The 13,096-nt window shown below is 37.4% G+C and overlaps 1 protein-coding gene across 2 annotated transcripts; it reads left to right on the top strand.

Moving 5' to 3' along the window:
• Positions 1 to 1,852: 1,852 nt before the first annotated feature.
• On the top strand, positions 1,853 to 12,248 carry LOC124175959 (ras-related and estrogen-regulated growth inhibitor-like protein). 2 transcript variants are annotated; one of them, XM_046556647.1, is made up of 6 exons: positions 1,853 to 2,169; positions 5,867 to 5,953; positions 6,215 to 6,271; positions 8,029 to 8,105; positions 8,901 to 9,083; positions 11,338 to 12,248. In XM_046556647.1, the coding sequence occupies exons 2-6, from the start codon at positions 5,875 to 5,877 to the stop codon at positions 11,641 to 11,643; spliced, it is 702 nt and encodes a 233-aa protein (XP_046412603.1). In that variant the 5' UTR covers positions 1,853 to 2,169; positions 5,867 to 5,874; the 3' UTR covers positions 11,644 to 12,248. The 2 variants fall into 2 exon arrangements, with proteins under 2 accessions (XP_046412603.1, XP_046412604.1); XM_046556648.1 differs by lacking the exon at positions 1,853 to 2,169 and adding an exon at positions 3,495 to 3,562.
• Positions 12,249 to 13,096: the final 848 nt, after the last annotated feature.

The following is a 13,096-nucleotide window of genomic DNA, read 5'->3' as shown; positions in this document are numbered from 1 at the left end:
AATATGGCAAAACGCTGAGTGATCGGCTCATCGTTTTACCCTCAATTTTAGCTAAATTATACGAAAAGAAATGCACAGTAAACTTTGTAGAAGTGGTTAGACGATGCTTTCGGTGCATCGAGTCGACGAAGAGTGAAATATAGGTTGAAGTAAGACCTTTTGAATTCAACACGCCCGCGTTCTCTCCTCGGCCAAATTTCTATAGGTATATTATTTCGATCTTTCGGATCCCGTCGTGATTAATTAGCCTGACTGATCCTGAGAAAATCTGGCGTTTACTCTTGGAGTATGAACAATTCGATTAGTTGAAAAAAAATTTCAACAATGGTAAGAGTACACGATATACCAAACAGGATATGGACAGTGTCATAGTTAAACGGAAGGCCTAAATTCGTCCCATTCTTATTAAAATCTTGTTCTGTTTAGCCTGATTATTGTTTGTGTCGACTAGCCGTAAAGGGATGCATATAAAAGTATAAGATGAATACTGAATTTCCTGGTAAATTCAATCGCAAGAATTCGTATGAATAATCAGTGAATAGTAAAAGATCCTTTCGAACATCCGGATGTGTTTCGAAAATACCGAAGGCAAGGTCATCGCATCTTCGTCGAAAATAATAACAAATACTTCCGGCGCTGAACAACCGCATTTCTGGCACAAGAATGATACGGATCGAAAATACCGACGCGACATAATATCATACTCGTAGTATACCGACTATTTTCGATAAAAGATTATCGTGCCTCTGAGTTATTCCCTGTCATCGGAATTCTTCGAAAATGTAATAAAATTTCGTCGAACGTGTATATAATTTTTAAGAAAAACAACAGAATTTTCACATACATCCCGCACACATTAATTTCAAAGACGTTAATAACTTTGAAAGTTTTTCAGCATACACATCACGACTAAATGTGACTGAAACTTGTGGCTCGAAGTTTTTTATATAATTCTTCTGAAGTTAGACAAAGCCATTCGAATTAACTTGTGCAGGAATGAAAACATCCGGAGTGTAAAGAACTCGCCGATAAAGTAGTCCGGAACCATCTGTCATAACTTGTTGTCAATCAATTTAGAAAATAAATTGCCTATGAATATATATATATATACAATTATTACACATACTCGTATGAATACATAGAGTGTGTGTAATGTAATGGAATAAACGCCTCGGATTGGGTAGACGATTTTTAAAAATACATCGTACATAGCCCGAGGTCAGATATGCAATAAACAGGAATGCGATGTAACAGGTAACCCGATTTTTATCGTGTTACGAGTTATTTTCATTGTACGTATAAGACGTGTCACATACATTACGCACGATTTTAAAGATGTGATTTAAAAAAAAAAAGACAAATCATCTCTCTCGATTCCGTGTTTGTTAAATAACTTATGAAATTTGTTAAAAAAAAGAAAATGGAATGAATCGTTTAGTGCAATGCGAGATCAAACACAGAGTTCAAATATTTAAACCCATTTAATCGTGATGCATTTTGGTAAACGAATCCGTTGTATATAATTGTTACCACGGTAGAGAGGAATGAAAAACAAAAGGGAAACTCGTCCTCGTAATTTTTTCCGAAGAGAAATATATGCGAGAATTGATAAATTCAGCGTGCCACTGTGCCTTTAAGGCAAAATGTTGGAACGCGTGTATAAACACGGGTGAATTCTCTCTCTCTCTCCATTTCTCTCTAAGTGCCTGAATTACGAAAATGCTCGTTGCGGCGCGGGCGCCGCACGTGTTTGGGGTTGAAAGTCGGCGCACGCGTTTTCCGTCAGATATACGAATGCTTGGATTACCTGCTGCGGCGTAAACCGCGCGCAGACCTTGCTGGTTTCACATATTAATACGGTGAGCGCTACTGCCGACAAAACAGTTCAGTAGCAGCAGCTCGTCGTGTCAGTGAGTCGAGTGATCGAACCAGATTTGAATTGCCGCGATAAACAGTTTGACAATTTGACAGTGGTTCTGAACTGAAAGAGCTTATTGATCATATTGAAAAATCAAACAAGCCGGAAAAATCATCCCCTAGAAGTGAAAGAAAATTTTATTCTAAATAACGAAAGTAAAACTTGTTGCGGGACACTTCAAAGGATAACGAAAAGTGTTCGTTCGCTCATCGTCTAAAAGTCGTCCGGTGCAATTTGGAAGCTTATCAAAGGTAGGAAATGACCTATCGAGTTTATTGAAAAAAAATTTTTTTTTTATTTGGAGACAAATACGTGAATACCGAAGGCTGAAATTAACGGACTTTGTTGCGATCCGGTACCGAAAGTCATCTGAGTTTGCATTGTTGAAAAGTTTTCATTCGGAAAATTTTCTCTAGATGTCTGTTTCTTCAGGGCTATAAGATAACTGTGAGATTAGCTCGGATATTGTGTATAATTGTATATACAAAGACTAAATTCAAACTTGCTGCCTCGGAACGAATCTCTGTAATCTAAACTATGTGTAATCATTTATTTATTTATTTTCTTTTTTTTTTTTTTATCCTCTGGTAATATTGCATACGCGTTGCCTGATTGTATGCTCGTCCTTCGAAACACCCACGCTTTACATGTCGAGATGAAATTTAAGTCTTCGTGAGTTTCGGAGGAGGAAGAAGATGAAGAATGCGACCCCAAAAATACGCTGCACGGTTCTCGATTGTGTAATTCGTTCAATTATTTATATTCTCATCACTAATTATTTATGCTCATTCGGCTTGAAAAAATAATCATTCGGTAAGCTCGCTGAAAGCAACGGTTACGGACAGACAAATTCGTAATTAATCATTAATAAATTACAAATAGGATTTGCAATTCGAAGTTGATAAAATACAAAAATACAATATTTAAGATATATCGCGCGTACAAGAAATTTTAAATCTGGTAACAGCGATTGATTAGATTGAAAAATAGTAATTGGATCGAATACATGTATTAGTTACACTTGAAAATAGTGAGTGATGTAAAATACCGATACACCAATTACTATGAAAAATAGTAATTTGAACGAAAATAATTAATACAAAGACAATTTTCATTTTATTTTATCTTAGTTACGAGATGCAATCACTAATACCAATATAGGCATGTAATTGTTTGCTTGTTTCGCACCAGTTACAAATTATACACGTTTAAAATGCGATTAATTACGAGTTGTAAGTAGGCAGTGCCCGATACTGTATAGCACGACACGCTAAGTGTCCTAAACACTTCGTGCCCGAAGCGCTAAAAGCCAAATTCATAACGGAACGATGAAAAAAGTAAATGAAAATTCGTTTGCTCTGTGTATACAAAATAAAAGAGCTCTAATGGCTGCCGCTAACTGAAAAGCCAAACCCAACGGGCTTAATTCGCTCTTAGCCAGATATTTCGACTCTCTTTTCCCCGACCGATCGCCACAGTCGCAGGCTGCTGCTGGTATGCTTGTGAACTAGTTGCGAGCCAAAATATCTCAGACACGAGAACGAGAACAGCTTAGCCAAGTCCGTTTCAAGGGTGGGCTGTTCCAACGATGAGCCATACTTGAGACCGCCTGCATCTCACAATTGAATTTTGCATACGGCAAAAGTATCGTGAAATCGTTCAAACAATCCTTATCTCTGGAATCCAATATGGCGTCGCACCGAGCGATCAGCTGATCGTCTCACCCTCGGTTTCAGCTAAATAATGAGAATATAAAGCCACGGAGAACTTCGTGTAAGCGGTTGCAGTGTTGTTTTATCGCGGTGAATTGATGCAGAATAAAATGCGGGCCGAATAATTACTACTCTAATTAAGTAGGAGCTGGCTGACCACTAATAAATTTCCTGCCGTCAGATAGCGTTGTTTTCCATTCCGATTTTTGACCAAATTTTTATCGCGTGAACAAAGAAAGTGAAAAATAACGTGGACAAATAAAGGCTAGTCGTTAATTTTCCCTTGGCGCCATGAGGATTATCCTGCTATTTTTCTCCTGTCAAAATTGTGGAGTTTATCGTGTAACCGATTTATTATATCGTGAATTCAGATGTAAAAAAAACATATTTCCAAGACATTGGCGTCGGTCGTATTTATTTCAACGGGGCAGATGCACCTTTACCAACATTTATATTACATATCTTTTTATAATTATGTTGTTACCATAAAGCATCGAGACATTTTTACGAATTCTCCTTTTACATGTGCGTGCGTGTGTATTTTGTAAGAATATTATATTTATCATCTCAGTGGCGCCGTATTTCCGGTCGTTTGGACAACGACCAGGATTTCGTCTTTTTCTCTCACCCACATTTTGACGAGTTTTTAAACTCCTGCACAGCGATCGTCGACGCTTGTATACTCTATATATTTGGCACTACTCGACTGCGAAGATTCTTTCCTCTGTCGTGCAATGAATGTAACCCATACAATCGGCTGCGTATATATATATATCATTATCGCGTCGCGAGCGATGCGTCAGTTCAATATATTTATTTTTCTAACACATAGTATAATGGATAAATGGCAGGTGTCTTATTTTCCACATGGCGTTACCGTGCCTCATGTATTTGGCTTTTTGCGCGCGCTGCACACACAATTTATATTCATACGTATATATATATATATATATATAATCTCATTAGACGTAAAGAATATGCACGAAGCCAGGAAATGATTATTCAATTTTATACTTCGTGAACAGATGTCAGTGAGGGAATTTAACGTCATTCTTAGTTGCAAGAATTTATGCACAAAGCAACAACGTTATAGCTCGGGCAAATATTTGCTCATGATAAATGAGAAAAACACATATTTCTTCATATTGGTTTCGCGAAAAATTAAATATAAGGAAATAATAATAAAAGGCTTTCTATTTCGATAAATCAATAATATTTCAAGATCGCAAACAATTCGGTTTAACGCTAAACAAAATCTGATCTCATTCTTGTGTACTGTATACAAAATCCGCGTTTATTCTTACAACTATAATAATAATATTAATCAGTTATGAAATGTTTTCACAGCCTGAATGAATATTGCAGGAGTTTGCGGATTCACCGCGTTCGAGTTAGAGAAAATATTTTTCATACTTCTGAAAAAAGAAAACTCCTTATAGTAAAATTTTAACAAAAAATCCGCCACAGAGAAAGCTCCAAGTTTTTCGTACGTTCTTAAAGTCCGTGTGTGTGTGTGTCAACAAAAATGTCAACATTGTTCCAATTTTTTAATTTAAAAATTTGAAATAATTCGATTCAGGCAAAACAGTTCAGTTCGGGCGCATTAACAGGCCTGTCACAACCCGTTAGAATTGAGGTTTGGCCAGGCGTATTCTCGTCAGCTTATAGTAGATGGGTGAATCATAAAGCCCGCCTGCTTTTAACAACCTTGACCAATCGGTGACACCCAAAGGCCATCGCACTGCGTCTCCATTTGACGAATTGTGAATAAAGCGCCAGAATACGTGTGAAGCGACACATTGTTTATCAAAACGACACGCTGCTAATTGTGCTGCAAATCGAAGTCAAATTTTGACACATCTACGTCAAGACAAAGATACAATATAATGTATTCGTATTTTCTTTTTCCTGACGTAGTCAGGGTAGATCAATATGGCGCGAGCGGGCAATCATCTGATTGTTTTAGGTCAATTTTCCAAATATCACCGGATGAAAAATGTCGTGCAAGCTGATGGAGTTCTATTTTGCGACACAGAGTCAATTCGGCGTAAAATATGCGATTAAAGACAACATTCAAAATTAAATACGACGGCCATGACAGTTAGTGTAGCATATTTACTCACGCCACATGGCGTCTTCTGAATTCAAGAATATCATTTATAGTTCTCTAACTGTTTTTAAACCCGTGCACTTTTGATTATTAATACCATAACCTATTGCTTCTTCTCTGTTTCAGATTCAATAATGAAAACCCAGGAACGGAACGGAGATGTTTCCCGAGTTAGAATAGCAGTTCTTGGTAGCAGCAACGTTGGTAAATCTGGTAAGCATTCTCTCGATATTCTGCTACAGTAATAGTGCTGTTTTTTCTTTTGTTCCAATCAGTTGTTCGGCATAGACGTCTAATTGTTTTCATCGTGTAGTTGTCACTTTCAAAACAAAGTATCCAGTTTCTCACAAGTTTCTAATTGTAATTTATACCTATTTTTTTTCCCCAAGTTGATCAATTCAAGAAAAATTACTCCCTATCGGCATTGCCAACTTAAACCGAGCCTTCAATCATATGATTTTTATGAATTTTCAGCATTGACTGTCCGCTATCTGACCAGACGTTTCATCGGAGAATACCGCTCAAATACTGGTAAGTGTCTAAACTTCATAGGTAATTAATAAATAAGAGCATTCTGGAGTTTTAGAGAAAATTATCCCTAGTCTCTTACCGTCGCCAAATTATTCAGTAATAAATTGTGACATATTTTATTAATTTTCATTGATCTATTCTTACTCGCTTCTGGTAATATAGGAGTCATTTTTCAAAATTCAAATTCCGACGATCTCGGATGTCAGATTTATAAACGAGTAAAATAATTAAACAACGATTATTCAAGAATTTGAAAGTTGTTCTCTCGAAGCGGAAATGATAATAATTGAAACTAAGCTCTTACCGCGAAGTTCCGGTTCACTGGAAATCACTGGATATTTAATTTGACTACCGTTTCTTGCCGGTATAACGACAATTTAATAACACATCGGGGTCCGACCCGATACACGTCATTCAATACGGATTCACGAAAAGAAAGAGTAAACAACTGCATGAAAGATCCAGCTCTTCGCGAAGCAGTCGCTAACGGACGTAAATGTTCTCAGAAGTATAATTTTTAATCGCTTCTTTCCGATGCTTCGAAAATTCGCGAGAATTTTTCCGGAAGTTTATTTTCTCTCGTCGCGTCGGTCGGCAATCGCTTGAGAACTTGCACTCGGAAGTAAGAGACGTCAATTCGCAGCAGGCCTTTAACAATAAAAGATACACTCAATTTATGGAAATACTTTCAGTTACTCGTTGTGATTCAATTCTATTCGCGTATCTGGATTATTTGGATTCTTGAGCGGGCAATTTTACGGCAATATGGTGTCGAATCAACCGATCGTTTTAGGTGAATTTAACAAACATAAAGGCAGGAAATGCAACGGACGGGCTTTCGCGATTTCATTTTATGACATTAAGATAGTGTAGAGTGAAATATAGATAACAAAACAGCTGGTTTATAATTAAATACGTCAGCCGTAACAGCGACGAAGTATATTTACTACCGCAATATGGCATCTTCTGAATTTAAGCTAGGATCCCACTGCCTCGTGAATATTTAATCCAATTTCAGTATTGCTAAACAACGTGCTAGATCCATCAGAAGATACGTATACATATTTTACATTTGTAATATCGTAAATTAGTAATCGCGTTTCTCGCGTCGCGGCATTCAACCTTTCCACTGGGACGCGTGCGTCCAGACGAAATTCCTTCTCCAGTAATATTAAGAAATCTGCTCTCGACAAAGTGTGTATATGGATATATATATGCATATACATGATTGTATACCTACACGAGCGCCTGCCGCAAGGAATCTTGTGATAATTATAGACACGCTCTTCCTTAAGCCAAGCATTGCGACAGCGTCGAAACGACGTGACATCGCAAGCTCATATTTTCATTTTCCGCAGGTCGGTTGCAAGGGCGCTAGCATTTCAAATTTTGATATTTCCGAGGTTTCATCGTTTTTTTGCTTGTCAATCTATTATTCGAAAACGTAGCGCGCGTGATTTGCGTTCGGTTAATTTTAGCACGCATTATGATGTACAGTACCATGTATGTATATATATATATATGTATATATACACACGTTTTTAAACCTGTTATCGTTCGTTATCGTTCATCGTATACCTTGTATAAAGAGAGTACAGGGGGAGGTGGATCTGAGCTTGACTAAACTTGTCTATAGATATGTATTATCATAACACATAGATATGTCTACGTACAACCTGCCATAGTCATTGCACGTGATGACCCCGTGCGATCCTGCAGCATTTAATATAGTTCGACATGTTCGCTGTTTGTTTCAGATCTCCTCTACAGGCAGATCATCACGATAAATAATATGCCGTTAAAGGTTGAAATAGTCGACGTTTCAGGCGAAGCTGTGAGTATATGTACATATGTATTTATATAAACCTCTCTAATTAAATTTGCACATACGTATTTGGATCCGAAATATCGGAAGCTTCTTTGTGAAATATCGGATGGCATCCGTCTCATAACGGCAGAAAATGTACGCTGACTGTCTCGTATTTGTTTTAAAGATAGCGCGTTTATTTATTATTTATTAGGCGTATATTTCACTCAATATTTATTCAATATAACAAAACAAAAGTGAAACTGCTTACACGGAGTTTTCAGTGCACTTTTTATTTGTACAATTTTAACTACAACCGTGACTGAAACGATCAGTTGATTACTCAACGTGACGCTATATTGCTCTGGTCATTTGGAATCCCAATAAATTTACAAATTACGTATGTACATTAACTGGTATAACATCGGTACTTTCCCTTTTCACGTTTATGTGATCGCATAATTGTCACTGACATGTTTTCTTCTTTCAAACAGATAACTATTAGAAAAGTTATTGCAGCCGTTCTATGTAGATTTTCATTACGATGTGACTTGCACGTTATATCGTGAAGTTATAATTGATCAACCTAACCTTAAAAATCGCTATATCTTTGCAAATTTTCGGAATTTAAAAACTTTTCAATGGTGAAATTACATTGCGATGACATTCTATAAATATGAATTTCTATCAACAATTATTACGTTCGTGACGATATTATGTAACTTTCCGCTTTTTTATGAAAATTATATAATTCGATAACAATTAATAACCGAAACAATTGCTGCGATATTAATGGTATATTTTCTATCGTTGTTGTTTTAGGAAACGAGTTTTCCTTCCGATCAAGTCGCCTGGGCAGATGGTTGCTTAATAGCTTACAGTGTAACGGATCGTCAGAGTTTCTTGTACGCGGAGGAGTGCCTTCGACAAATTCAAAACGGGGATAGTCCATCGGTGCAGACGGTATTACTGGCGAATAAAATGGACCTGGAACACCTCAGAGAGGTAAGAATCCCTATATACGTATTTTTCACATTGAATAGAGAAGAAAAAAAAGTCAGATTACGACTAGCCATAATCCTCCATCGCAATAAGTCGCATCCTCCCGCAGAGACAATCAAGGATTTTGTCCTTCGAGGCAGACGATACAATTCCGTCTCGAAGCCTCGTGCCCCCTGAAATATATTACTTCTTTTCGTGTATTGTGAATACTTATTTACATATATTATTATAGTGCGGATTATGTTATACTTTAGAAATTTGTCCTGGTGAGGTTAGGGCGGGGGAATAAACTGAGAACACCGGTTGCCAGGTAAAGACGCACGCGCATGAACTCCACGTGTCATGACATCACGGGGGGTGAGACCATCATCCCATTCATGATCCCAAATTGCTCGGGATTAGATTTCTGGGTTGGGATCCAAAACAATTTACCACCGCAAGCGTTTTCTCGTACCTACATAATCGCAGCCACGTGGTGGCTCCTCGCCTTGTTGATTCTCGGGTCTATAAACTCCTCGTGCAGATTATCACTTTTGCGTGGGATTTCTACCTCTTATATACATGTTTATTCGAGAATGGCGAACACGTGCAGCCATGCGAAACCCATTGTTCAGTAATCGCCCCAACCGCGGAAAGGTTCCGAAAAGTTCATATTTTTTTCGGATATTGTGTCTCGGAATCCTGACTAAGGTAAGCGTAGCAGTTATTGACCCTAGCTGTCTCAATTATTGACCTTTTTTCATTTTATTTGTTTAATCCTTGGTTATAAAATTACCAAAAAATAACCTTGCAGTGTTTAACTCTCTATCAATTTGTTTCAGTCATCGAGAAATTCATAATTTGTGTCGTCAATTTATATTTTTTGAAAAGAAAAGGGTCAATTATTGGGTCTAAACATATCAATAACTGCTACACTTATCTTACCACTGTTTTTTCCTCTTGCAGTAGATTCATTGATACCTAGAAGTCTCTGAAGTAGAAATTTTGTACAATGGACTGTAGGGCTCTATGATTAATCAATTAATTGGAGACTTGAATTAACTGTTTTACCAATTAATTAATTGAACGAAAAAACGATTAATTGAAAGGACAGATCAATCGATTTATCGGAAAAGGATGAATGGAACCACCCGTAATAGATTAATCAACCGATCGATTCACAAGAAATAAAAAGTCAACTTCCAAACTAGACCATTAAATGCAAAATAAGATTACCAAATCGTAGGAGAAAAATATTCCTACTAATGGCCATTAATTTACAGTGCTGGTTCCTATAGTTACTCTCTTCTCGGCCTCGACACCCTCGAACTAAATAACTTTTCTACCGTAAACTTTTTCGTATTGTTCGACTAATTTAAGAACCATCAAGTTCCGACGTGGTTACATGACCCCCATAGTAAAAATAACAGCGTAATGTAAACTTTTTTATACCTCCAATATTCTTACATCACTTCACGACGCCGCTGCTCCGGCAAATTCCGCATTATTACGGCGCAGTTGCGGGGTCGTCTGCTATTTACAAACCATAGATCAATCAAAAGATATGTACCTACCCTATTGGGAAGGATACCAGCTATCACTAGTTATTGAATCATCTACCCGACGATGTCTTCTAGGCATATTGCATCAGACTGTTGCATCAACCATACTTTATTTTCGTTTCATCCTGCAAAAGGGAAACGTTTATTAGATTAAATGTTGACACGAAGAACAATTTGTGAGAAGTATTCCTATAATTTGCTTACAGTATTGAATGTTGATCATGATTCGGCGTACTTTATAATAAACACGAGGGGTTAACCTGCACCTGTCAGTTTGTGTGCACATCAGATTTCGTGACTAGGGTCCGTAATATTTCAGGATTTTTATTCCAAGACGCGTACATAGATTAGTTGCCGATACAATAATTTTGAACATCGGGAATCCCCTAGTTTGAAACAAATAAATCTTCAAAAGATCCTTTTTGTTTGAAATTTTTTGTTTCGAGTCAGCTCTCCGCACGTGTTACAGTGTTTTACATCTTATAAAAGTACGACGATTCTTTTTTGTTTGTTTACTTTATTCACATAATTTTAGAGTATATGCAACGTTAGCATATCGCTAGAACATGGGTAAATTTAGTAGTGGGTCAGGAATTTCTTTGTTTCAAAGTTTTCTGAAGCGTCGATGAAACGTTTTAGTGGAAATATTGAAAAAAAAAAGAAACGAAACTTTTCTGACATAGAATCTAACGTACGATTTATTCGTGTGTTGCCAGGTGGATGAATTGGAGGGCTTGGAGCTTTCGAAACAGTACAGATGCCAATTCCACGAGATATCAGTTGCGGAGGACTCGGCGTCGCTCTACAAGGCGTTCGAGCATCTAGTGACCGAGTGCCGAATGCTGCTGCAAAATACAAAGATGCGAAAATTCTCGGTGAGCAAAATGATCGGGACGTTGATCGGCTCGCAGAAAAACATCGCGCCCCAAGGCGGCACGGTCGTCGTGTGCAATAAAAACGACCTGCATCGATCGAGAGTGATGAAAAGGCGGCAAAACCTGGTAGCGACCGCAAGCCTCTGATGCAGCCCGGAAATAGCCGGGGACCAGTAATCGGTTCAAGGCGGTGACGGGACTTTGATTCTTCATCTGAATGATGAGCCTTTTAGGCCATAGAACTTCGGAACTTCGGCCAGACTGGCTGGCGGGTCGAGGAAAAATCCTTTTGTTTACTCCGGTATTTCCTTCCACGCGGCGTGTCGACGCCGCCGGTGTTAAAACCAGCCGATATTATACTTGGAGTTTGCGTTTGGTTGTACCGCTTGTCTACAAAAATAACCGGCGAGACCTGGTATGTCGGCAGTGGCGCCGCCATAGTGACTTCGTCGGCTTTTCATTCATGCCTGCAGGGATTCGAGATGATGACTAACGCGCTGGCGGGGACGGGATTCGACGCCAAGCGTCGCGGCGTCGTTTCGAAATGAGATACCTCTTGTCAAGTATTGAAAATCACCCCGAGTCAGATTACAACGACGCATTATTTTCATAAAATTTTTTTAATACTAGAAACTTTTTAATTGATAGATGATTCCGAAAGTGTCACTTTTAGTTTTAAATAACCGATTGTGAATTTAAATTTTGAGCTAAATTTCTGTTGCCTAGGTAATCTTATGAAGGTACTTGGTCGAATATCAGGGTTTTATGGCAGAACTTCTTTCGATAGACCTTAATTGCGGAGTGAACATATTTTTAGGCGACAGATTTTGGTGAAAATCAATAAATATATTTTACACTTTCTGATGATTCAATACATATTACGATGGATCATATTGTGTTATGAACTTTATACAAGTTTCATGCAAGATCGTAAGCGATTTATCTATTATGAAAGATTATACGGTGTACCAGATTGAAAAACTATAGACAAAGCCGTAACACTAGATGATATGAAAACAATTTCACTTAAGAAGTTCTTTTTGTGAATTTGTACTTCAGTGCACCAAAGTGCACTTCACAATTTGATCATCGTTGACGAACAAACAGAGACGTATTTTGCTACCCAAAAATACGGTCTCATGCAACTGAGTTACCTTAATGCCCTTCTTTTTCATTTTTAATTGCGTATAATATACTGTTTTTTCATATTTAAATTTCATTTTCAAGAGATGTGAATACATGGTGAATACATTCAGTCTGCAGATATTTGATCTATGTGATATTTATATGCTCAGATTCTATTGATGTTTAAAAAAAAACATTGAGGACGTAACAGAAAGTTTTGTTGCATGAACGGGATGAGCAGAAGTTAATTGATCTGAAGAGAAAAAGATAGGAAAATGTAATAACGTTTCAACGAAACAGAAAATTACCAGTTCGAAGGAGTTGAAAGAAGATATATATATATATATATAAATGCATGCATGATGAATACATATATTGCGAAGAAAAATTCTTCGTAGCTTTTGCAGATCTCAGACTTTAATGTTTTCTTTTTATTTATTATTTATTCTTGTTTTACTTTCACCGAAAATTTTTT

Source organism: Neodiprion fabricii, chromosome 2 (genome assembly GCF_021155785.1).
Source record: "Neodiprion fabricii isolate iyNeoFabr1 chromosome 2, iyNeoFabr1.1, whole genome shotgun sequence".
In the NCBI taxonomy this organism is placed as follows: Eukaryota; Metazoa; Arthropoda; class Insecta; order Hymenoptera; family Diprionidae; genus Neodiprion; species Neodiprion fabricii.
Note: the sequence above shows the minus strand (reverse complement) of the source record. Positions and strands in the feature narration are given on the sequence as shown.